Source organism: Astatotilapia calliptera, chromosome 17, assembly GCF_900246225.1.
Source record: "Astatotilapia calliptera chromosome 17, fAstCal1.2, whole genome shotgun sequence".
Taxonomy (NCBI): Eukaryota; Metazoa; Chordata; class Actinopteri; order Cichliformes; family Cichlidae; genus Astatotilapia; species Astatotilapia calliptera.
The window spans coordinates 18,970,164-18,996,033 of NC_039318.1; the positions used below are offsets into that span (position 1 = coordinate 18,970,164).

The 25,870-nt window shown below is 43.0% G+C and overlaps 1 protein-coding gene across 2 annotated transcripts; it reads left to right on the forward strand.

Annotated features, from left to right (window-relative positions):
• The first annotated feature begins 1,485 nt into the window (after positions 1 to 1,485).
• cand1 (cullin-associated and neddylation-dissociated 1) lies at positions 1,486 to 25,870 on the forward strand. 2 transcript variants are annotated; one of them, XM_026146945.1, is made up of 26 exons: positions 1,486 to 1,828; positions 12,225 to 12,300; positions 12,403 to 12,470; positions 12,555 to 12,709; positions 12,894 to 13,017; positions 13,101 to 13,188; positions 13,274 to 13,442; positions 13,529 to 13,634; positions 13,706 to 13,851; positions 14,030 to 14,181; positions 14,268 to 14,408; positions 14,834 to 14,990; positions 16,590 to 16,798; positions 16,886 to 17,054; positions 17,136 to 17,225; positions 17,359 to 17,512; positions 17,599 to 17,836; positions 17,915 to 18,103; positions 18,232 to 18,375; positions 18,635 to 18,770; positions 18,845 to 19,021; positions 19,115 to 19,210; positions 20,393 to 20,562; positions 20,643 to 20,807; positions 21,051 to 21,158; positions 24,574 to 25,870. In XM_026146945.1, the coding sequence occupies exons 1-26, from the start codon at positions 1,761 to 1,763 to the stop codon at positions 24,796 to 24,798; spliced, it is 3,720 nt and encodes a 1,239-aa protein (XP_026002730.1). In that variant the 5' UTR covers positions 1,486 to 1,760; the 3' UTR covers positions 24,799 to 25,870. The 2 variants fall into 2 exon arrangements, with proteins under 2 accessions (XP_026002730.1, XP_026002731.1); XM_026146946.1 differs by having other exon boundaries at positions 14,834 to 14,975.

Sequence of the window (25,870 nt, forward strand, 5' to 3'; positions counted from 1 at the left end):
TTAGTCCAGATGTTTGCAGCCTGCAGTTTTGAGTCCCTCTGCAGTGACAGTGGGTAAATCTGAGGGGCCGTGAGAGGATTTCATGGAATCGAGTGTGAAATTACATCTTAAATATATAGGGCAGAGCAGAATGACTGAAGGAGGCAACTTTTATGTCCTGATGGGGGATGTTTTTTGTTTTGTTTTTAAATTTCATATGTGATTCTGTTTAACTTTTATGCAGAAAGTTAGAATTAGAAGATAAAAAAAATCATTTTATCCTTTGTGTCTTTTATTTCTGATGTATGAGTTCAATGACTGAGGCTGTGTTTTAAATAATCATTTAGTATCTTTATCTTTTTTTTTAATCTTCCCTAAGGCTTCATTAAAATGGAAAAACAAATCTTATAAATCAAATTTAACTTTGAATTTCTCATCATCTACGCTAAATAACTGAAAGATTCTGGAGGAATCTCTGTGCGCAATATTGGTTGCCTGTGATCTTCAGGCTGAGGTCAGACAAATCAGAGTTTTAAATTCTTTTTGGAAAACACAGATGCTAAATGGAAGAGGGGCCACCAAGCTCGTTATCAGCGCTCAGTTCAAAGCCTGCATTTCTGATCGTATTGGGGTGTATTACTGTCAATGGAATTAGCAGCTTTCACATTTGGAAATACATCACCAATGCTAAAAGGTATACGCAGGTTTTAGTGCAACATCTGGTCCATGGGACAATATTGCTCTCCCAAAAGTTCCAAAAGTGTTCTCCTCAGTTCCCAGATCTTTACAGATTGGTGGACCAAAATCGTCAACAGTTTCTACAGATGTGCAGTTGAATGCATCATCATCAGTTCAGTCACGGAGTGGCATCGAAGCCCCTCTGTTCAGGACAGGAAGTATCTCCAAGAGAAATTAAAAGTTGCCTTCCTATCAACACTGGACATTATCCCTGATGACTGACTGTCACCTCCTCAGTGCAATCATTAATCTTATCTCTCCAAGTCCGTTTTTTTTTAAGCTGACATCTTCTTGCCTGTTCCTCCTGCCTGGCAGCTCCATCTTCAACATCCTTTATCTAATACAGCAACTATCCCTCCTCTCCACATGTCCAAACCATCAATCAGAGAAGGTCACACTAACATCTTGTGAACCTCTCCCATTCACTCTTGCTGCTATCATTCTATTACTGCCTCACTGTTTTTTAAGCTGGCCTCTATTTAACTATTTTTTAAACTATATTTTATGTATCACTACTTAATTTTACTGTCCACGTGATAATAAAACCTCTTAATCTGATTCTTTTTGACCCCAGTCAAAAAAAAAGGAAAAAGAAGGAAAAAAAGATAAAATGTCGAATTTATGATTTAAAGACTTTCAGTGAATCGTTTTAATTCACACTTTGGACTCGGGTGAGTGTTTTATGCAGATTTTCATTTTACTTGGGGTAAAATGACCTTTTATGAGGGTTTAGAAAGACAAACTGACAGAAAAATTGGTCAAACTGTGACCTTCGACCCCACATCGTCCAGCGCCGCTAACCCCGCCCCTCTGCGGAGAGAACGGGAGCTCCATTCAAACACACCAAACTGGTAGCCCCGGGATGCGACAGTCGCTGTAGCTGAAGAGAAAGGTGGAAGAAGTGGAAGAAGAACAGAAACACACTCTCTACCCCCGAAATCATCCGAGCAGGGCGGTCACACAGCCAGCCAGAGACACCAGAGCCCGCAGCCGGAACATCCTCACCGAGCGCACTCTGCTAGTAGGAGGCTAACGGCACCAACATGGCGAGCGCCTCGTACCACATCTCCAACCTGCTGGAGAAAATGACCTCCAGCGACAAGGATTTCAGGTAAAACAACGCCCGGGTGGAGGGATCTGACCGTCAGTTGTTGTTTATCGCATCGGAGTGTTGTTATTTCGCACTGAAAGCGGCGCTTTGCTGCGGCGGGCCTGCCGCTCTCAGGCTAACAGCTAGCATGCCACCTGTCTGATCATCGTCATATCCGCGGTTAGCTGCTAGCATTAGCAGCTAGCCTGCAGGCTAGCGGGCTAGCACCAACTTCTGTCAATTCGCAGGCTGGCTTAGCATGAGTGACGGCGCTCTGTGATGTAGATTCAAATGTGAAGGTAGCCCCCCGCTAGTGGGATTTCTCCCGGGAAACGGGCGGGTTTAACGTCAAAGTGTCGCTCCAGCTAACGGGGGTGTGGTGACGCCGGTAAACAGACGGAGAAGGTCGGAGCTTTAGCCTTGCACTCACATAGACTCTGTCAGCGTTAAAGGTGTCTTATTCTGATCCCATTTCTGTGGTTGATTTGTTTTAAAACTCTCGTCAGAGCAGCTTTGCGTGAGTCACAGTTCAAAATAAGCCAGCTTTGTCTCTCACTGGGCCTCGGTACAGCCTTGCAGTTCATCCTCCCTGAAATAAGCTGCTGTAGCTCCATCAAAACAGCTTGTTTCATACAGAAAATTGGCTACTTTCTGGAAGGAAAGTAGACAAACGACTTGTTTCAGACAGAAGGTAGTTGTTTTTAGACAGTAAGTGGCTTGTTTCAGATAGGAAACAAATAGGAACAATTTCTGTTAGTCAGAAAATGTCTGGTTTCACACAAACCTGGCTTGTTTCAGACAGTTTGAACAGTAGGTAACAGAGCTTCTGGGAAGCTGCTTTCTTTGATATTGAACTAAGTCAAGAGTAGAATATGAAATACTACTGTCCTCCTGAGGGGTCAGCTTTTAGAAGCCTGCTGTGGGGCAGCAACCAGCACTATACATAGTGTATTTAAAAGATAGTTGCAGCTAGAGTGGCAGCACCTTTTTGCTACTGGACTGAGTTTTTGTTTTTGTTGGAGTAAGAAGAGACCATATTCAGAAACATGGAAGCTGCATCAGTACACTGTACAGGGTCAGCATACCTGCTAATTAAAATCCAAATTAAATCTTCGATTTAGGTTCGTCTTTAACCTAAACTGGGGCTCAGACTTCTCGGATAGTCTGTTAGTATGATTAACTACACAACAGCCATATTATTAGTCAAATAATTTCATTAAAAATGTTTTAAAAAAATGCACAAACGCTCCAATCCAGAGGTCTAGTTCAGACAGCTACTGTAATAGAAGCCAATAATGCACACTTTAACCCTTAATTGAATTTAATGGGATTTAAACAGGGCTGGACTGGGACAAAATATCAGCCCGGCACCAAAAGCCCAGAAGGGCCAGCACAAGAGAACAAAATTGCTCCTAATCACTACATTTACAGAGACAAAAGGGTTCGCCCACCAGGTATTATAGGAAAAACCATAAAGCCTTTGAATGAAAACAAACGCTGTTGTCACAGTGATATACACTATCTTGTTGGCATATATGTATCAATCTAATGAACTTAAAGTTTATTAGATTGATACATATACACCATCCTCCCTATGCTGGCATTCTAAACAGTACAGAAACCCAAAGACTGCTTGGTTGAGTTAACCTCCTGAACTATCTACAACACATGGTGGAAACCTGAAATTAAGACAGAGAAGACTAGAGGTGAGACATGACCATTACTGAATATTAAAAATAATAAATGACAGATTTAGAGATATTTTCATAAACTATTCATTTACCACATCAATAAACAGCATGGCAGGGCAAGATATTTTTTCTAACATGACAACCTTTAAAAAGTGAAAGGAGACAGAGAGACAGGTGAGAAAGAATAAAGCTTAATTGACTTTTTGATGGTATTTTACACAAAGTACTAGTACAGTATCTAGAAAATGTTGGAAAATACTGGCATCATATACAGTACTTATTTCTGAAGAAATTATGATGGGACCCTGAAAAAAATTACTATGAAAGATAATGGATTTCTATACATTTAGTCAGATGACCACTTTTGTTGTAAGATTCAGATAATTATGTATTCAAAGTTTTTAAATGACATAACAAAGAAAAATATTTCTTGGTGCCCCCCTTCCCCTGTTAATGCCCTACCTAGCCCCCTGGCAAAACTTTGCTAGACCTGCCCCTGCACAGTTACCAGCTGTCAGCTGCTTAGAAAAGGATCCTGGTGTTATTTGTTTCTCAGAAACAGCTCATAACTTTGCTTCAACTTAGAGCTGGGCGATATGAGATTTTTTCATATCACGATATGTTTTTTTCATTTCAGGCGATAACGATATCTATCACAATATAAGCCAAATAACTATATTTGTAAGATTTAAATGTGCCGTTGCTCACAAGTAAAATGTGAAATAATCAGCAGCTTGTTTTTATTTAAATATTTATTTCCCATAATAAGTTCAACAGGGTAGATGTACTTAAGGAACATGAGACTTTTTCAGATAAATAAAGGCAAATATTGCAAACTACACAAAAGGCAGCCGCTAAAGCGTTTAAGTTTCAAAATAGAACAAACAAAACAGACTAAATTGTCAATTCCACTTAGAAACAAAATATTAATTCTAAAAATAAATCTTAGTTTGTTTTACAGAAGAACAGACAAAACTGACTAACTTTTGTCAATATCAAATAAACTGAGAACTAAAAGGAAATTCTCGATCTCTCCTTGTTGTATAGCTGAGCTTTTCAAACAGTTTTAACAGTTACTTTAGTCTGACAAAAGCCGAATGATGAATTAGCGCTTCCAGTCAGAGACTGAGGCTACGTCCACACGTACACGGGTATTTTTGAAAACGGAGATTTTCCGTTTCCGTTTTAAAAAATAATCCCGTCCACACATAAAGGCAGAAATGAAGGAAAACGCTGCTATGAACATGCCAAAGCAGCAGGTGGCGCTAGATTCCTAACCGTGCAGAAATGTTGGCCAATCAGAAGTCTACAAGCCTCGGTGGGAAAAAGTAAACAAAGCTGGGGCATAGAAGCAGACCCGAGTCGTATGTGTGGACGGACAGTAACTGTGTGTATATGTAAGCATTTAAACACTGCAGACAGTAGAATTAACAGTATTGTAGAAATTCATTTCACCGAAACAATAACGTGGCGCACAATGTGACGCATGCACCAGTTTATTGTATTTCCAGACTTGCTTTCGGCACAATTTACAGTGCACGCTACTCTGTTTTTTGTCAGACTTGAAATAGCCGAAATACCTTCACACTAAGGAACTTCTATGGCTCTTCCGTTCGACAATCTCTCCGGCATTGGAACCATCATTGGTTTTCTCTTCGGTCACGCTCGGTTGATTTTTCTAGTCGGCACACTCATTTCCTCCATTACCCGCTGGCTCCATTACCCGCTGGCTGCTTCCCAAACAAACACACATGCGGCGTGGCACTTGTGCTGTATGTAACAAGTCACGCGACGTGACGCTGCGGCTGTGATTGGTTCAGCTCTGCGCTACTTAATTTGGATTGGCTGACCTTTTTTTTTTTTTTTTTTGAGGACAAGAGCGGCGAGGTCTATCGCGATAGCTTAATTTCTCTATCGAGTAAAAGTTATATCGTGATACATATCATTATCGTTCTATCGCCCAGCTCTACTTCAACTCATTCATGTCACCTAAAAGGTAAACCTGTTTCTCCATCACCTGTTCAGCTCTGATGATTCAGTAAGGACATCTCCTGGTTTCATCTTCATGTTTCCCTCTCACCACATGTCCAAACCAACATCATGACCAGCAGCTTTTACAGCTGTGGCTCCAGCAAACATCAGCTGATACTAGAAATTAATATCAAATAAATTCTAACAACAGCTGATCAAGCTTAAACGTGCTGCTGTTGTTTAGCGCGACCTCCACTGGTTTCCTTTTTCTGGTGCAAAGTGGGCGATAAACAAGAGAGAAAAGCTGATCATTGATCAGTTTCATGATTGATATAACAACCAGGGGGCGAGAATGAGAGAAGAAGAAACAGCTGTGCAGCATAAAGACACAGAAAAACTCCAGCTTTGTGTCTTTTTCATTGTAGCTGAAGTACCGGACAAACTGTGTTCCTTTTCACCTCAATACGAAACGCGTAATATTTTCTCTGAATACGAGACGATTCCGGGACGGTTGGCAACTCTAATAATTAACCTTATGAATTAAATAAAGTTCACTATTGGTACCATCATAGCACCCACCCAGCTGTATAGAAACTCCATCACTCTCCATAAAGTCGCTATGGAGAAAGAAACTAGTTGTAGAGGTTGTTTATTGCTGGGTAATTATGTCATTGGCATCGATGAGCCACTGTCAATATGTGACATATTGAAATCGCGTTTGAATTTGCGCTTGTTTTTTGCTTTCACTTTGCAATCGCACGAACTGTGTATAGAGAGCGACAGCACTGATCTGTGAGTGATGATAATTTGTGCACCAATTCCTCTGACATCGTCTTATCAATCGTTAGCTTACTATGCAAACATGACAAGTGAAATCTCCCGCAGCTTAAACATATGAGAGGTTGATCGCGCAGAGAATCACTGAGTTATGTGAGTACGTGTGTAAAAGCAGCAGGATATATATTTTAGTTCTGCTGAGCCAAATAAGACAGGTCAGGGTGAAGAAGTGACAGCCAAAGAAAAGCTTACCGCAAAACGGAAAAGTTATGACAAATCAGACTATAAGTCAAAAAGAAAGTGCAGCTTTATGGTTTCATGGACAAAATAATTTCTGTGGCTGCAATATGACAAGCTAAATAACCAGGGCTGCACATAAGTGGTCCGCAGGTGCGCATTCGCTGTCAAAATAAAAAACGCGCACAAGATAAGAAGTTGCAACGCGTGTTTGCGTACATAAGATTTTCAGGAGGAGGACAGACATTTGTTTAGAACTCTTAAAGATGTCGAAGAAGCTCCTTTAAGCAATTACTGTGATGTTCCTCCACCTCCAAAGAAATGTCAGAAGGAGTCCGAACCACAAAAGAAGCGCGTATTCTCGGAAAAGTGGTTGCAGGAGGTGAGCTGGCTTCAAACAAATGATGAACGCACAGAGATGTGGTGCGGAATGTGCCGTGAAAATCCCACTCTAGCGGACAAAAACAGTGCTTTTTATATGGACGCAAACGCGCGTTGCAACTTCTTATCTGGTGCGCGTCTTTTATTTTGACAGTGAATGCGCACATGCGGACCACTTATGTGCACCCGTGTAAATAACATAATGTTCTGCCGGGTGTGTTGTTGGTTTTCCCTCGATTTCTGAGTCGACAAGCGCCTTTGTTACTGGGACCAGTCATTTTAAGAAAGGCCCCCATTAGAACCCATGACAAATGCAAGAAATGCATTATTGCTCAGTCTGCAATATCTTTCCCAGAACAAACACCAATTGCAAATAACATACTAAAAAGAAACCTGAAAAATCTGTTTAGAACAGCGTACTATGTTGCAAAGAGTGAACTACCACTGGCACAATTTAGCAGTCTTTGCAAACTTCAAAAAGCAAATGGCCTCGATCTTGGTTCCATTTGCCTCTTACCCGTGACTTCAGTGGAAATTTCAAATTCAGGATCTGACACAGACTGATTCATGTCCTACACAGTTCTTACAAGTTCATAGAAATTTCTGTTCAATTAGAACCAAGTATTTGAGTTGATTGAGTTGTAATTTTTAGACAATGTTATAATTTGTGTTTCAACAGTTTTTTGATTAATGTTTTGTTTCCGTTACAATATTATACATTATAATATTGTAATGGAAACAAAACATCAATCAAAAAATTGCTCTTTTTTTATTCGGGCTACTTAAATTTATTTGGGCTACCAAAAACTGAAGAGTCCCTGCCCGAAGGGCTACCAGGGACTTTGAAATTTTGCGAGCCCTGGTGTAAGCTGAGATGATGGTGACGGAGCATGCTCTTTGTAGAAAATAAGTGTCAAGCCAACAAGGGAAACTCTTGGTCAACCTGTTCTTCCTCTTTGTCATTTTCAGGATGACATAAAAAGCAGTTGCTGCTTTTTAACTGATTACCAACTGCATCCCTCACCCCCCACCCCACCATAGGGGTTTTAACCACAGAAACTCGGGGATAAAACCTACATATATAAATGACAGTATCTGAAAAACAAAGGGGAGTTCACAAAAGGCCTTCTTGCTGTTTTCTGTTGCTGTTTTTCATAATGTTTAATCGATTCATCTTCAGTATAATCAGCAGGTGAAATTGAAATGCTGCAGTCGCAGCCTGAACTGAGGCTTCAGATTAATGAGTTTATTAACAGGCAGACTGAAGTGACACAGTTTGTATTGATCATCTGCAGCTGATATCGTCTAGCAAATAGTGAAGGCAGATGAAGCGTCTGACAGGAGGTCCGTTAGCGCCAGACGAACACAAATATGCAATGATTTATTTATGTTGGAGCGTTCAAAACTGAGCTTATAAACTGATTTGACAGGAAGAAGAACGTCATCAGGCCCTGCGCCAGGAGTTTGTTAATCCTGAGCTCAGGGGGAAACTGGGTTTTCTGGTTCACAGTAAACTTAAACTCTGTGCCAGTTACCATGGTAACAGACTCTGTGAACTAAAACTGTTCTCTGGCTCCTCCCTTCTTACTGCACCTGAACCAGCTGACTGACACTCAGTTTCATTTCCTCATTCATGAAGTCGCCGCCGAAGATTGGAATGAATCCATCTACAGACAATTTTACACACACTGAAATCCCAGTTTAGGTGTTAAGTGTGTTTTTACTTTACACAAGCGCTTTTAAGGTCAGTCAATCGTCAATATATGAGGGCAGATTCTGCGACTACATCACTGATTTATAATCAGCTCAGAATAAACTGTAGTCTCATCTTTCTGCCTCCGAGACTGTGGGCAGTAACACAGCCGTCAGACTGTCAGTACTAACGTTTACTGTACGTTACTGAGAAACAGTGGTTAAATCAAACTAATCTGTGTTGTAACTGATCACACTGATGGAAAAACATCTGCCACGACTGGAATTTTGGAGATGCAAAGATGAAACTGAACTAAATTTATTTAAAATTTAAAAGTGAGTTTTTGGAAGCAGCTGCACACAGTCTGATTGTAAACTCATTACGTGTGTTCATCGATTGAGATTCAGTGATTAAATGATGCCAAACAACATTTTAAATGGATAATTAGATTTAAAAATCTAATCAAATTAGGATTACTGCGTCATCTATAAGTTAAAGTGCGGTTATCAAGTTTCATTCAGTCAGTGATGATGACAGAGTGAACAGAGCTGATTAAAATCACTCTCTTCTTCCCTCCTGTTTGAATATCACGGTCAGCACTAAAACGTCTTCATAGCCCTGCTCATCTGCTCTTTAGTTACCTGTTACCATGGTGAATTATAGTGTTGGAGCTCCATTGATGATGGCTTTCTTTCATTAACTCAGGGTAAACATATTGAGAGCTGATTGAAGTAACTGATCAGCTGTTCAGGAACAGGAAAGAAAAGAGTTGTCGATCCCAGGTCTCCACGTTTTTGTTCTTAGACTGTGCAAGCGCAGCTTTGCATGATTCATAGTTCAAAATAAGCCACATTTAACTCATGTTCAGCCATCCTTGGTCTAAAATGAGCTGTTTTAGCTCCTCGCCCTTTAAGCCACCATTGAACGACATTCATAAGCATCAGTTGGGCGGGGCTTCACTTCCAAGAGCAGTCTGATGCCTGTTAACGTAAAACTTTGCCACTGGAGAAAGAAGTACGTGGCAGAAAATAAAAAAAAGGATCCTAGCAAAATTAGAATACTAAGATAATTTTAAACATAAATACTACTTTAGTTTTATCTGTGCGGTCTTTATTTCCCTCGGTATGTTTTTGCTTGATTGTGTTGGTTTTTTGTGGTGGTCGTACTTTGAGCCATGTTGATGTGTTTGTGAGGAATGTTGCATAAAGAGGTACAGAGTGGCTTGGATCAGACTCTTTGACCAGTAAAAAGAAGCTCATATTTAGCTTGAAATTCAGAGCAGCCTGGCCCTCTTTGTGTCAGCTGCTCGGGGACGATCACAAGCTGGCAGCACAGATAATCAGCTTCATCGCTCGGCCGCCCTCTCAGAACTAGGAATCCTCGATATCATGAAAAGCTGTCAGTTTTGCCTCCTGTTGGGTAAAAATTGACCCACTTTTAGGCCTGATCTGAGCGTTTCCACACGGCTTCTGTGAGACAGGAACTACATATTAGTTATTTTATAAACGTATGGAGCATGAGGTGCTTGGTGCAGATGTCTGAAATTGCCCAAAAATGAAATAAAATTCACAGAATGCCAAAAAGAATATACTAATATTCAGTGCCCCAGTACTGTTATATGGAAGATAAACATAGGCATAATCTATAAAATACATTCATGTAAATATAACATTTAATGGTATTTAATTTTTCATTACATTTTAAAATGTGTTTATTGTTTATTTCTCAGATTTATTCATTAATATAATAATTGTTAGACTTATTTTTCTGTTTTAATGCTAAAGTTTGCACACTGATACTCTATGAATGACCCACTCCTTATTTTCATAATTAAAAAGAAAGTAAATGTATTAAAAAGATATAATGAAACATTTTTAAGGTGGGAAAGAATGCAGAATTAAATGCACAAAAAAGCAGACAATGATTAGATTTATAATTAACTGGTTATGAATGAAATGGCGAAGATTTCAATTTATAAATGAATGAATGCCCACAGTTGGTAGATTCTATTCCATAGTTTTATTGATCTTTATTTACTCAATTTTTAAAAATTCCTTAAGTTATTCATTGTTAGTTAAATAAGCAATTCTATTTTTTTAAATTAATGACAAAGTAAAGAAATCCGAGAGTAAATTAAATGTGGATTTTATTCATTATACTTTGTCACATTTTTCTTTATTAATGCCAATAATAAATTCAGCGTAATTTGTGAAATTTGAATTCATTATTTTGTCAATAATATATTTTTTGACATCACTGTGTATATTTATAATAGGTTTATTGCCTCTTTTATTAAAATTTATTTACTGATGGTACATATTTTGAATATTTTTTTACATTTTGCCCTGTACATCTCAGGGTTTCTTTAATTTTATATATATGCTTTTAATTCATTACATTTTATGCCTTTATTTTTGCATATTATCTGACTTTCTCTGAGAATTTAGTACTTGGCTTATTAGGTAAAATAAACAAAATAAAACATGTATTAAATATGTGCATTAGTACAAAGAAAAACGCAGTTTATACATTTCTTTCTCTCTGATGTTGGCAGCTTCAATCCTCTGTATTGGGCTCTATATATGTGAACCTCGGTGGACTGACAGCACCTTTGATTCTGCATTAAAGGATTTGGATCTGCAGCAAAAACGGATCCATTTAAAGAAGTTAATAAAAGTGTCCTAAAACGGCTCGTTTGTCATCCTCCAGATTATTTTTACCAAGCTCGCTTTAGAGAGACGCAGCTCAGACAAAAGAGAGGGTCTTACATAATTTCATTTATTTTCAGTTTGCTTCGTTGGTTTTTATAAAAGCTCTTTTAGCAGAGGTCGGCATGTCTGAATGAAGCACTCAGGACTTTGGCTGATGCACATTTGAGGAGCTAAAAGACTAAAACTTAAATACTCTGAAGGTTGATCTCTCAACTGTCCTGCACCAGCGTCAGGTCCGAGGGCTTCATCCTGACACCCAACAGCAGTCAGACTTCAGGTTGTGGAGGTCAGTGTGACATCAGTGACCCACTGCCAAACCGGTCGTGTTGGATGACGTCACAGACGGGAAGTCCGAGAGTTTGGTGAGAAACGTGCAGGGGGTCGTTTCACTGCTCTGACACACAAACAAAAAAAAAACACCAGGTGCTGAATCCTCTACTGATCCTCTCAGTGTGAGAGGAGCGAGGTTTTTTTTTTATTTTTATTTTATATCGTCTACTTGCTTGTTTGAAATCCTGCTGTAATGAGCTCGACCTAACGGGGTTTTGGTGTAAAAATGAACCGTTTCATTAGGACAGCTGGAGAATAAACTGACGTGAAAACACTTTGGGAAGAACATGGACTGATGAGTCTTAAATATGCAATTTTTTCAGAGTTCATGATCTGATCTTCTAGCAGAACAAATAAGTCCTTCTTTGTTGCCCGTTTTGTCATGTCCTTTTCCCTTTTAGTACTTTCCATTTCCTGGTCTCTTCAGCGCCTCCTGTTGGATGTTTTACTCCAAGCTTTAAAAACTCAAATTAAAATCAATTCTTTTTTTCTGAGATTTTCAGGAGGAAAGCTAAGACTTCAGCTCTGTCTGAAGCAGATGTTGTACTAATGACTCGCCCATCTGTGCGTTTAATCACCGCACACTTCGACTCGCTTTATTCATTTGTTTGTTTGCTATTTTCCAGATTTATGGCAACTAACGACCTGATGACGGAGCTTCAGAAAGACTCGATCAAGCTGGACGACGACAGCGAGAGGAAGGTCCGTGTGTATGACCTCGCACTGCTTCACCTGGTGTCTGTCTAATGAATGGTTATAATTTATTGATAATTTATTGAACTTTTGGTTGACACTGATGAACAGGTGGTGAGGATGATTCTCAAACTGTTGGAAGACAAGAATGGAGAAGTTCAGAACTTGGCTGTCAAATGGTAATTTATTTGATTTTAAGTTTTAATTTCCTATTTCCTGTTTGATCGTGTCCATGTGTGTGACTGTGGGTGTGTTTGTTTCAGCCTGGGCCCTCTGGTCAGTAAGGTGAAGGAGTACCAGGTGGAGACGATCGTGGACACTCTGTGCACCAACATGCTTTCAGACAAAGAGCAGCTCAGAGATATTTCCTCCATTGGACTCAAAACAGTCATTGGAGAGCTACCGCCGGCCTCCAGTGGTAAAATATTTGACTAGTACTGATCTCATAACAGCACATATTTCATTCAGTATCACTTCTGAGCGAGCGAGTTTTGATCTGTAAAATGTGAAAATTTTCAGCATCCAGTGATTTCATGAATCTTCAGATGGTTTTGCTGTGAAAATGTGAAGATTCATCTTTTCTCCTCCTGCCTCCGTCTCAGGCTCGGCTTTAGCGGCCAGCGTCTGTAAGAAGATAACGGGTCGTTTGACGAGCGCTATCGCCAAACAGGAAGACGTATCTGTGCAGCTGGAGGCACTTGACATCATGGCCGACATGCTCTGCAGGTACGTAGTTAGGCGGTCGCCGATGGATGGCGCTGGTGGGGATGGGTGAAGTTTTGAGTTCTTCTCCGTGTCTTTGTTTGCAGACAGGGGGGTCTGCTGGTGAATTTCCACCCCTCCATCCTCAGCTGCCTTCTGCCTCAGCTCACCTCCCCCCGGCTGGCCGTCAGAAAGGTCTGTCCAACCGCTTTGACTTTTGTGTTTTTGAGCTTTCAGGAAGCTGTTTGTGTCCTTACCTGTTGTGCTTTGGGCGTTTCAGAGGACCATCATGGCTCTGGGCCACCTGGTTATGTCCTGCGGAAATCTGGTATTCATCGACCTGATCGAGCACCTCCTCGCCGAGCTGGGGAGGAATGACAACATGTCGACCACCAGGACATACATCCAGTGCACGGCCGCCATCAGCAGACAGGCTGGACACAGGATCGGTGAGACGCCCGGCCTCCACACAGTCATGTCTCTGATTTAGAGATGAATCCTCCCTGACCTCTGACCTCTGGTCTCTCTTTAACAGGTGAGTACCTGGAGAAGATCATCCCTCTAGTGGTGAAGTTCTGTAACGTGGACGATGACGAGCTCAGAGAGTACTGCATCCAGGCCTTCGAGTCCTTCGTCAGGAGGTAAAACCGTCTCAGACCGAAGAATCTGTGGCGGCGGTGCCTCGTGTGCTCACTGCTTTTATTCTTTCCAGGTGTCCCAAAGAAGTTTACCCACACGTCCCCACCGTCATCTCCATCTGCCTGCGCTACCTGACCTACGACCCCAACTACAACTTTGATGATGAAGATGAGGATGACAACGCCATGGATGCTGAGCAGAACGACGAAGACTATCAAGGTACTGAAACCCTGTCTCTGGCTATCGCTGCTGAAGTAAGACACCTCCAGTTTATGTTAAACTGTTAAAGGCTCAGCTGATTGGTGCTTTGAAATCACATGACACTGCCCACTCATTTACATCCAAATTAAGCGTTTGAACATTAATCGGTGACGCCATCTCTTCATTTCCTTTCCAGGCAGCGACGATGAGTACAGTGATGATGACGACATGAGTTGGAAGGTTCGAAGGGCGGCGGCGAAGTGTTTAGATGCTGTCGTCTCGACTCGTCATGAGATGCTCCCGGAATTCTACCGCACCGTGTCTCCTGCGCTCGTCTGTCGCTTCAAGGTAGCGTCGTTCGATCGGCTTCTATCTCTGAGATGTGTAACGATGACCTTTATGTCTGACCTGCCTCTGTGTGTATGCGCGTGCAGGAGAGGGAGGAGAATGTAAAGGCGGATGTTTTCCACGCCTACTTGTCGCTGCTCAAACAGACCAGACCAGCTCAGAGCTGGTTGGCTGATCCAGACGCCATGGAGCAAGGAGACACGCCGCTGACGATGCTGCAGAGCCAGGTATGCTCCTGCTGTGGACAGAGCTCTTTTCTCTTTATGCTCGCCACGCAGAAGCAGAATTTTTTTTTTAATTAATGAAATAAAGAGATATTAGAGATGTATAAAGTATGAGATATTAGATTAAGTTAAGGAGTAGGTTATTTAGATACAGGAGATAAAAGTTATCACCTCCTTGCAACCAATCAGTGCTCACTCTATATGAGAAATGGGTGTAAAGTTTTCTCTCAGCACAGTTTCTCACTGGTCTCTGGCTGTAGTTCAGATTTCCTACAGTAGATGTCAGTGCTGCACAGCTTTTAGGAGCATATCTTTGGTTCTCACGGCGACAGGAAACCCTCAGCATCCTGCAAGGCTGACCGCAAGCAGCAGGAAGTACCTGCGGTGGTCTCCTGTGATTCTCTGGTAACATCTGTCGCCCTCCACAGGTCCCCATGATTGTGAAAGCTCTGCACAAACAGCTAAAGGAGAAAAGCGTGAAAACCCGTCAGTGCTGCTTCAACATGCTGACCGAGCTGGTGAATGTCCTCCCGGGCGCCCTGACTCAGCACATCCCGGTCCTCATACCAGGTGACGCTGCTGCAGGTCAAGAATAATCTAGATATGATAGAATAAGATAAGATAAGATAACCTTTATTAGTCCCACACGTGGGAAATTTGTTTTGTCACAGCAGGAAGTGGACAGTGCAAAAGTTATGAGGCAAAAATTAGAATACAATAAGAATAAATACAGTACACAGCTGTACAGAATAGAATAAAATAATATACTATATACAGTAGAATAAAATAGAATAAAAATATACAATAAGATAAAAATAGAATACGAATGCTATATACAACTGAGTAAAAATACAACGATGCCAGAAAAGATTATTGCACTTAGTGTTATTGCACATGTGTGGATGTGTGTGTTTGTTCAGTTAAAGTCTTTGTTGTGGAGTCTGACAGCAGTGGGGAGGAAAGACCTGCGAAATCTCTCCGTCCCACACCGTGGGTGCCGCAGTCTCCCACTGAAGGAGCTGCTCAGTGCTGTCACAGTCTGCTGCATGGGGTGGGAGACGTTGTCCAACAGGGATGACAGCTTAGCCGCCGTTCTCCTGTCACTCACCACCTCCACTGGGTCCAGAGGGCATCCTAGAACAGAGCTGGCCCTTCGGATCACCCTGTTCAGTCTCTTCCTGTCCCCAGCAGAGATGCTGCCGCCCCAGCAGACCACACCATAAAAGATAGCAGAAGCCACAACAGAGTCATAGAAGGTCTTCAGGAGTGGGCCCTCCACCCCAAACGACCTGAGTCTCCGCAGCAGGTACAGCCTGCTCTGCCCTTTCCTGTAGAGGGCGTCTGAGTTATGATTCCAGTTAAGTCTATTGTTCAGATGAACACCAAGGTACCTGTAGCTGTCCACAGCCTCAATGTCCATACCCTGGATGTTCAGTGGTTGCAGTGGAGAATGCTTGTGCCTGCGGAAGTCTACCACCAGCTCCTTGGTTTTACTGGCGTTGATCTGGAGGTAGTTCAGCTGGCACCAGTCCACAAAGTCTTGAGTCAGTCCTCTGTACTCCTTGTCGGCCTCATCAGTGATGGGGACGACTATTGCAGAGTCATCAGAGAACTTCTGCAGGAAGCACTGGGTGGAATTGTGGGAGAAGTCTGCAGTGTAGATGGTGAAGAGGAACGGAGCCAGAACCGTTCCCTGTGGGGCCCCCGTACTGCAGACGACCCTGTCCGACACACAGCCCTGAGTCCTCACATACTGTGGTCGGTCGGTGAGGTAGTCCAAAATCCAGGTAGTGAGGTGATGGTCCACTCCACTCCAATACAGTCACTATACACAGATACAAATATTTTTCACCAGTATTTTTGTAGTTCTTTACATAATTCTGTGGCCCAGTCGTGCAGAGTTGGTGCCATAAAACTGTAAGCCCCCCCCCCCAAAACAGATTTCAGGGAGGACTCAGGAACACACCCACAAAACAGCATCTTAGTCAGATGTCAGAATGGCTGGCTTTTCTGCTGGGGTTAGGTTACGGCTCCAAAACGTTTTGTATAGGCTCTTGGAATGTTTGATGTTTCTGTTTTTGCTGGGATTACTCTTTGGAGCGCTTTGGAGCTGTGTGTCTTGATAGCAGTGAGGTAATTGTGTGTGTGTGTGTGTGTGTGTGTGTGCGTGTGTGCGCGCTGCAGGTATCATTTTCTCTCTGAACGACAAGTCGAGCAGCTCAAACCTGAAGATCGACGCTCTAGCCTGCCTCCACGTCATCATGGTCACACACCCCGCTCACGCCTTCCATGCCCATGTCCCTGCCCTTGTCCCGCCCGTGGTGTCATGCGTGGGAGACCCCTTTTACAAGATCACCTCTGAGGCTCTGCTCGTTACTCAACAGCTTGTAAAGGTGGGAGTCAAACTCACAACCTCCTCCTTTCTGTTTCTAATGTCATAGCTGATTTTTATCCTCCATCCTGTTCTGTGTCTCCACCAGGTTATCCGACCACTGGACAGCCAATCAGAAGCCAGCGACAGCTTCGATCCCTCCCCTTACATTAACGACCTGTTCACCTGCACCATCAAGCGCCTGAAGGCCGCCGACATTGACCAGGAGGTGAAAGAGCGAGCCATTTCCTGTATGGGGCAGATCATCTGTAACCTAGGTAATGCACACACTTCCCAGTCACATGATGTGATGTCACAGAGCTTTCCTCAGTTTAATGTCTTCCTTTTTTCTGGTACAGGTGACCATCTGCCTGCTGAGCTTCCGGGAACGCTGCTGATCTTCTTAGAACGCCTCAAGAATGAGATCACAAGGCTGACAACGGTGAAAGGTATGCCCCGCCCACACACCAGTTGTGTCTCAAAGGAAGCTTGTCTCTTTTCTGCTTCCATATCAAAATGAAGTGTTGGATATTGTTCACCGGGCTGGAGCTGTTAGTGTTTGATGTGTGTGTGTGCACACAGCTCTGACGCTGATTGCCGGCTCACCACTGAAAATCGACCTGAGGCCCGTTCTTCCCGACGCCGTTCCTATCCTCGCCTCCTTCCTCCGGAAGAACCAGCGTGCCCTGAAGCTCTGCACGCTGGCCGCTCTGGACATCCTGCTCAGAAACTACAGGTAACACACACACACCAGTAAGCCCCACCCACCAAACCTCAGCTCCACCCTGTCCACCACCCTCACCCTCTCATCCTGTGCTTCAGCTCTGCGGTGACTCCGGTCATGGTAGATGCTGTCCTGGCCGAGCTGCCTCCTCTGATCTCTGAGAGCGACATGCACGTGTCTCAGATGGCGCTGAGCTTCCTGTCCACGTTGGCAGTGACTCACCCATCCTCACTGGGTCAGCTGAGCGGAGGGAACATCCTCCAGCAGCTTATTGCGCTGGTTCGATCCCCGCTGCTGCAAGGAGGCGCGCTTTCTGCTATGCTCGACTTCTACCAGGTACTTCCAGCTCCGCTTACCCTTCGGCGTGTATGGTGGGCGTGAATATGCATATTAACCATGTGACTTCCCGCTTAGGCGCTCGTGGCCACCGACACTCCCGGCCTGGGCTACATGGACCTGCTTAGGATGCTCACTGGCCCCGTTTACTCCCAGAGCGCCGCCCTGCCGCACAAACAAGCATACTGCTCCATTGCCAAGTGCGTCGCTGCTCTGACCAGAGCCTGTCCCACTGAGGGGCCCGCCGTGGTGGGACAGTTCATCCAGGTGAGTCAGAGTGAGCAGCGTTCACCTCTCTGCAGGTTAATTGAGCTGTTTTTAAAGGTTTTCACTGCCTTCCGATGAACAGCGAACAGTAAGAGCCACGAGATTCAGAGACCTTGTGTTCCTCACAGGATGTGAAGAACAGCCGTTCCACAGACTCCATCAGGCTCCTCGCTTTGCTCTCATTGGGTGAGGTTGGACACCACGTGGACCTCAGCGGCCAACCAGAGCTCAAGACTGTCATCCTGGATGCTTTCTCCTCCTCCAGTGAAGAGGTAAGTACACCTGTCTACACTCTGAATCCAGATGTGACATCCCCCAGCTCTGCTGCCCTTCCTGCACTGTTCTATCTGAATAAAATGAAAAAGTTCCATAAAAAAATTTTAAGAAGGATTTTACTGACTAAATAAAGATGATGGAAAAGATGCTAATCTTTGACGTGATGTGTTCAAAGGAAGCAATGAGCTTTCCTGCGGTTGTTCACCTGTGCTGTTGTTTCGGTGGAGATTAAGCCACCTGCTCTCTGTGTCGCAGGTGAAATCGGCGGCCTCGTACGCGTTGGGCAGCATAGCAGTGGGGAACCTGCCAGAGTACCTGCCCTTCGTCCTGCAGGAGATCTCCTCCTCCAAGAGGCAGTACCTGCTGCTTCACTCGCTCAAAGAGATCATCAGTGAGGAAAAACACATCACATTTCCTGTGTGTGTGTGCGTGTGTTTGGTTTTAACATTGTTTGTTTGTTTGCAGGCTCGGCATCCGTCTCCGGGCTGAAGCCCTACGTGGAGTCTGTTTGGTCACTGCTGCTCAAACACTGCGAGTGTCAGGAGGAGGGAACCAGGAACGTGGTAGCCGAGTGTTTGGGCAAACTGACGCTGATTGACCCCGAGACGTTGCTGCCCCGCCTCAAAGGATACCTGCTCTCAGGTGACCCATATGGTTAGCCAATCAGATGGGTCGTTGGTGGCGATGAGGCTGATCAATATCAACACTGATTTATTGATTTCTGCACGTTTCCAGGTTCGTCTTACGCCAGGAGTTCTGTGGTAACGGCTGTGAAGTTTACCATCTCTGACCAGCCGCAGCCCATTGACCCACTGCTGAAGAACTGCATAGGTAACCCACACACAAATCCAAATGATTTATCTTTCTTTGGTCCCTTTTGGGTTCTTTTGGTTTTGGTTTTTGTTTACACTGTTGTCCCAGAGCTCCTCTTGTTTTTCTCTGTGATGGGTTAGTGTTGCCTGACCAACTGTCTTGTCGTATGACAGTCAGCGGTGTCATTTGCTGTCTCTGGTCTGCTTGAAATTCAGGAACGTTTAACTCGGGACCCACAAGCTTCATGTTGTTGTTGTTTCGTTTGGGCGGTGTGGACATAGAAGTTTGTGAATGTGAGCAGGAGCAGCTAAAAATCTCAGACGAGTTTGAATCCCGGTGACCTCGACCTAAAGGTCAAGGTCAGGGCTCACGTTTTCTGAAAGTCTTGTGAATTCGATAACTTCAGAACAATGTGATTTTGCAATTGATGCCAGAGGTCTGTTTACTAGGAGGCTGAGGGGTAGCTGTGGCAGTTGCAGATATTTTTGTCTAGTCTGTGTCGTCAAAACATTGGTTGGCAAGAACAGGGGATGAATTTTTTTTCTGCTGCTCATATCCATGTTTTCATTGTTTCGGTGACAGGCAAGGGTCTGTGATTAAATGAAAACTCGAAAAACCACAAATGCTAGCATTACTGCTGGTTTTCCATCACTTGTGAACATGAGATACTTCAGGTTGACGCTCTGGGTGGAAATCGCCCCACCCATCTTTAATCTCAGACTTGGAGACGCTGATTGTCATCACAGTCACTATACTCACAGCTGGACGAGGTGAAGGTGGCGCTCTGATGATGCGAGCAGAATCAGGAGACACAATTTTCAGCAGTGTGTGAAACTAGAAAATGATCTATCAGACTTCTCGTCTTTGTTTTATTCTCGGGGTGGCAGCTTTTGGTTCTTGTTTTAATTTGCTGATTAACACATATTTAATAATATTGTGGTAAAAACGCCCATTCAGTTGTAATAAACACAAGTTATGATAGAAAAATCTGATCAGCTGTGAAAGGCTATAGATGCAGGGCTTTTTCTCCTTCTTTATGTAAACTCTAAATGTGACAAGAAGACCTTATTTTCTTAATTAAACACTATAAAATGTCTGAAGTTGATGTTTTTATCATTAAAGTCAGAGTTTGTCACACTCTGGTGAGAAATGAAAGTTTCCCCCTCTGTCTGTCCTCTGATTGGCTGTTTTTGTCCTCAGGTGATTTCCTGAAGACGCTGGAGGATCCAGACTTGAATGTGCGGCGTGTTGCCTTGGTAACGTTCAACTCCGCCGCCCACAATAAACCCAGTCTGATCCGCGAGCTGCTAGACTCGGTTCTACCGCAGCTGTACAACGAGACCAAAGTCCGGAAGGAGCTGATCCGAGAGGTGAGGACACCTGCAGCGGGGAATCGATTGCTGGGAGTGGGCAAGTTCATGCGTCTGACTACTGTCCTACTACTCTGCAGGTGGAGATGGGACCCTTCAAACACACGGTGGATGATGGGCTGGACCTTAGGAAGGCTGCGTTCGAGTGTATGTACACTCTGCTGGACAGCTGCCTGGACCGACTCGACATCTTCACCTTCCTCAACCACGTGGAGGACGGTCTGAAGGACCACTACGACATCAAGGTGTGTCTGAGCCCCAGGGCCTGGATCCTGAGGACGGAGTTACAAACCATAAGTGTATTTTAACCTTTAGCATTTTCATTAAATTCAGGTTTAATCCTTCCATTAAAACTCAAATATGAGTGGCTGGCTTCATTTATGGTCCAGTGAAAAACCAGGAGTCATTTGTGTATATCTGAGATCATGATGTTTAAACACCATAAGGTATTTGAATCATAGATACTGAAGCTGCTGCTGTGTTTGCAGATGCTGACCTTCCTGATGCTGGCTAGACTGTCATCTCTGTGTCCCAGTGCTGTTCTTCAAAGACTGGACAGACTAGTGGAGCCACTGAGGGCCACCTGTACCACAAAGGTATTTTTAAACCAGTTTCGATCCAATGTGTCCAACATATTTGTTTATTGTGGACTTTTAAGGATTTTTCCTGGTTAAAAATAACCCCCAAGATTCCTCATGGTGTTCCTGGAGGCCAAAAATGTTCATGCTTTTTAATTTGTCATTTATTAAAATTATAAATATATATTTTAACTCAAAAGTACAGTTTTTAAATTTAATGTTGCTGAAACAAAATAATAAAAAAAAAAAAATCTGATCGAGAAATCACTCATCTTTGGAAAAGAGAGTTTATTACAGAGAAATGGCTCTTTCCAAAATAAAAGCTATACTATACGCTTCTTCTGGGCTATATTCTCAGCAGCATATTAAACATATCAGGTCCCCATAAGGAGAATCATGTGCTAACGGCTGTCTAAATGACTCTGGTAAAGTTTGTAGCATGCATGCTTGTTGTTTTTGTCTGCTTCCACTTGTCTTTGCACTAGGATGATGTCGGCGTAAATGTGCAGCCATATTCATTGTGTCTCCACTAGTGCTGTCAGCGTTAATCTCGTTGAAATGACGTTAACGCCACAACACGGCAAATCTCCGTTAACGAGTTACCGCGGATCGCCCCGTGCGTGGGGCTGGACGGCCAACACGTTAACAAGCTAACTGCGCTAACGCACTAGTTCCCACCAATGTAATTGAGCATTGCGTGGCACATCCAACATACTGGTTTACTTTTGTCCATGACGCGCTTACCTTCAGGGTTATGCTTCACATGAAAACCAAAATAGATCCAAAGGCCAGATCTGAATGAGGGTGGGGGAGGTTCAATTTCCCATGTTGCAACGAGCTTAGCTTCTGTCTTACTAGCTTGCGCTGCGCTCAGTGGATCTGCGCTCGACAGTGCAGCCTGGGCGGAGTAGTCAAACGCAGATCCACTGAGCATCGTCATAAATATTAAGCAACCTAACTAATAGGGTTGCAAACTTCCAGCAAAAAAAAAAAAAAAAAAAGGGAACCACCCTCCACCTCATGATGCTGAATCGATGTAATCAACTTTAATTTGATGCAGTGTGGAAAAAAAAATGCACAGAAATTAATTTAAATTTTCACCAATTTTCAAAAATAATTAAATAGATTCAACATCTTTCTTCAACAGAATTGCAGACTGCACAGATGGTACCTTCCCAAAGGAAAAAGTACTATAGCTTACTAGGGTATATTAGACTTAATAGTTACTATATACAGTAATGGACTTCTATATATTTTACATAAGATTAAAACTTTGGGTGTAAGATTCAGACAATTATTTATTAAAAGCTAGACATTTTAAATGAGAATAAGAAAGAAAAGTATGTCTTTGTGCCCTCCTTTCCCTGTTCATGCCCTATCGGCCCCCCTGGCTAAACTTTGCTAGATCCGCCCCTGCACAGTTACCAGCTGTCAGCTACGTAGAAGAAGATCCTGGTGTAGAAAGTAATATTAAATAAATTCTAACAACAGCTGATCAAGCTTAAACGTGCTGCTGTTGTTGAGCCGCTGGTTTCCTCTTTCTGGCGCAAAGTGGGCCAAAAACAAAGAAGAGAGACGGACTCGCAACAGAAAAGCCGATCAGCTGATCATTAAGCAGTTTCATGATTAAAGTGGCTACAAGAAGAGGCACTCGCTCCATATATCGGTTGTTAAGCTTAACGTGGGAATGCTTTACAGACATTCAGAGATGAACTTACACACTTGCTTTACTTCTCTCTGGGATAACTTCCTCGGAGATGAAATGCTGGTTTGGTAGCAAGGCTACAAATACACACAGCCACTCTATCACGTGAGCACACTGCTCCAAAGTGCTAAGGTTATGAGCTGAGTTACGCCATGTCGCAAGTTTTGTGAGGTGCTTTTTTGATATTTAATGGATCGGATTACATTTTTTTTTTTTTTTTTTTTTTTTTTTCTCTCCGATATCCGATCCAGTAATTTATGTCAGTATCGGACCGATACGTAATATCGGATTAGTCCATCTCTAAAAAAAAATATATATATATATCTCACTGAAATCTTTTTGTAAATGGTGTTGAAGGTTCTATGATGTTTTCACGTCTCATGCGTGATGATGATTGACTATAACTGCCAGCATAAAAATGATTTGTTTGACAGCACTGGATTCATGATACTCAGATCAGTGGGAAAGTCCAAGTAACTCTGTGATCCATGAAGCAGAGTTATAGATTTAGAAAAGTCAGAAAGGTCTGAGGCCATTTCTAAACATCATCAATTTCTAAGTTCATCAGTTCTAACAAAACTGTATGTAACTACAAGTTATTCAGATTTGTTGCCACTTTGCCAACATCTGGAAGATGACCCACACTATCACCCTCAGATGAGAAGAAATTGGTTTGGATGTTCAAAGAACGACACGAGCCACCAAAGCTTGAGCCTGGCATGCCTGCCATGAATTGGAAAAACTGCCGGAATACCTCCATCGCTGTCCACAGTGAGGTCACTTTTAGAACACTGAGAAAGAATTCCCTGCTCTAGAATCAACACATTCAGTCAACTTGGTATGAACAGAATGACATCTGCAGAAAAGCTTTATGGTTAGAGAAGACAAAGATTGAGCTGTTTGGCCTCAGTAACAAGGTATGTTTGTAGTAAACATAGAACATTGGTAGCATCATGGAGTTGGCTGTTGTTTTGTACAAAGTGGATGGAGTAATGATGGAGGAGAACTGCTTTAAAATTTTTCAAATTTATCTCAGATCAACAGCTAGATGGTTGAACCTTGGATATACTTGGGTGTTTCAGCACAGCAATGATCCCAAACACTTCAAAACTGGTTATGGAATGGCCTTACCGAAACCTTGATCTCTCAAACCTTTTGAAAATTTGTCTAGTCTGTGTCGTCAAAACCAGTTTAAATGACCTCTACTGAGTCTACCAAGAAGAGTGGTCAAATATCCATCCAGAAGTATGCCAGATGCTTTGTTGATGTCTACCAAAAGCATCTGGCTAAAGTATATTTAACCAAATGTTAGTGAGGTGTATTTGTATATTTAGTTTTGGCCCTGTGTGGATGAGGAAAAAAAATCCAAAATGTATCCAAACATGTGCTCCCAATTCTTGTTTTTAAACTTATTAAAAGTGTATGCAAAGATATACAATACTTCCACCCAAAAAGAACAGTTAAAAAAAAATAACAAAAAGCCTAAAATTACCCTGAGATTTATGCCCATGTTGCGTGTGTATAAACCTCTGACCATGACTGTAAAATGGAAAAAGTATTAGCTCCAGCACAGAACCCTGAGGAACACCATGACTGACTTTTGTGTTTTGACGACTCATTTATAGGAGGCATCAGAGTGCTGTTGCATTTTACTAACTGATGTCCCTGGAGTTATGATTGCCTAGTTGTTTTTTTGTTTTTTTTTAACGGTCTCCACTGTCTCTGTAGGTAAAGGCGAACTCAGTGAAGCAGGAGTTCGAGAAGCAGGACGAGCTGAAGCGGTCTGCGATGCGAGCCGTTGTCGCACTGCTCACCATCCCCGAGGCCGAGAAGTCACCGCTGATGTCAGAGTTTCAGTCTCAGATCTCATCTAACCAGGAGCTGGCGGCTATCTTCGACTCCATCCAGAGAGACTCCAGCTCTGCCAACATGGAGTCCATGGATACCAGTTAAAAAAACCCCATGGACAAAAAGAAGTTCCCACGATGCAACACGGCACCACCCGCTGCTGGAGCGCTAACCCTGCAGCATGTTTCCATGACAACAGGACGCAAACACACACACACACACACACACACACACACACACACACACACACACACACACACACACAATTGTAGTGACACACCCTCTCCTAGCGATCGATCGTTCCATGATGCATTGCACTGAATCAGCTGTTGGAAGAGAAAGGAAGTGGACGGACGGATGGACGGCTCACACACGGAGAAATAGGACAAAAACAAAAAATTACATACAAGGCTTGGAAGCTCCTCCCACTTCCTCTTTGTTTTTCTAGCGAGGTCATCTAACTGGTTGATCTCCTTGTTCATCCTCATTCTTCTCTTGTTTTTTTTCTCTTTTCTTTTTTGTAATTCCTGAAAGTTCCACAGGTACTGTACTGCAACCTGATTCGCCGCTGCTGAGTGACTGACAGTTGGCATGTTATCGAAACTGACCAATGGAAGGGCGGGGGGGAAACAGCCTTTTCCGCCTAAGCTGTGGTGACCAATGGGAGAAGGGCTCGCTCTGGGTTTTTTTTTTTTTCTTTCTTCCTTTTTTGATTGATGTAGGCAACCAATAGGAGGCTATGGGGAGATGAGCAGCGGGCGGGATTTTACTGTGTGTGGACCAATCAGCATCTTTGTTTCCTCCTGATTCAGTAGATCCACCATTGACCCCTCTTAGGAAGGAAGTGAGAGTGGAAAGAGGAGGGATTATTGGATCAGGCCTCATCTGACCAGACCTGATTGGACCATAGTGGCTGTTGCCGTGGTATTGCAGTGTAAAAAACAAAGTAACAGTGTTCTGCTGGTTGTCCACAGTCTGGCTGCCTCAAACTCATTTCTGCTGGTTTAGTCCAGTCAGCATGGGGTTGATTTTTACTGTCTTACTGGTTTCATTGGTTTAATCCGGTTAAACTGGGTCCAGTCTAGTTCATTCCGGTTCATTCTGGTCTGGTCAGGACAATCCACTGTTGTTAATCGCCCGAGGAAAAATAAAAAGGTCCATTTCTGCCTGCCTTCAC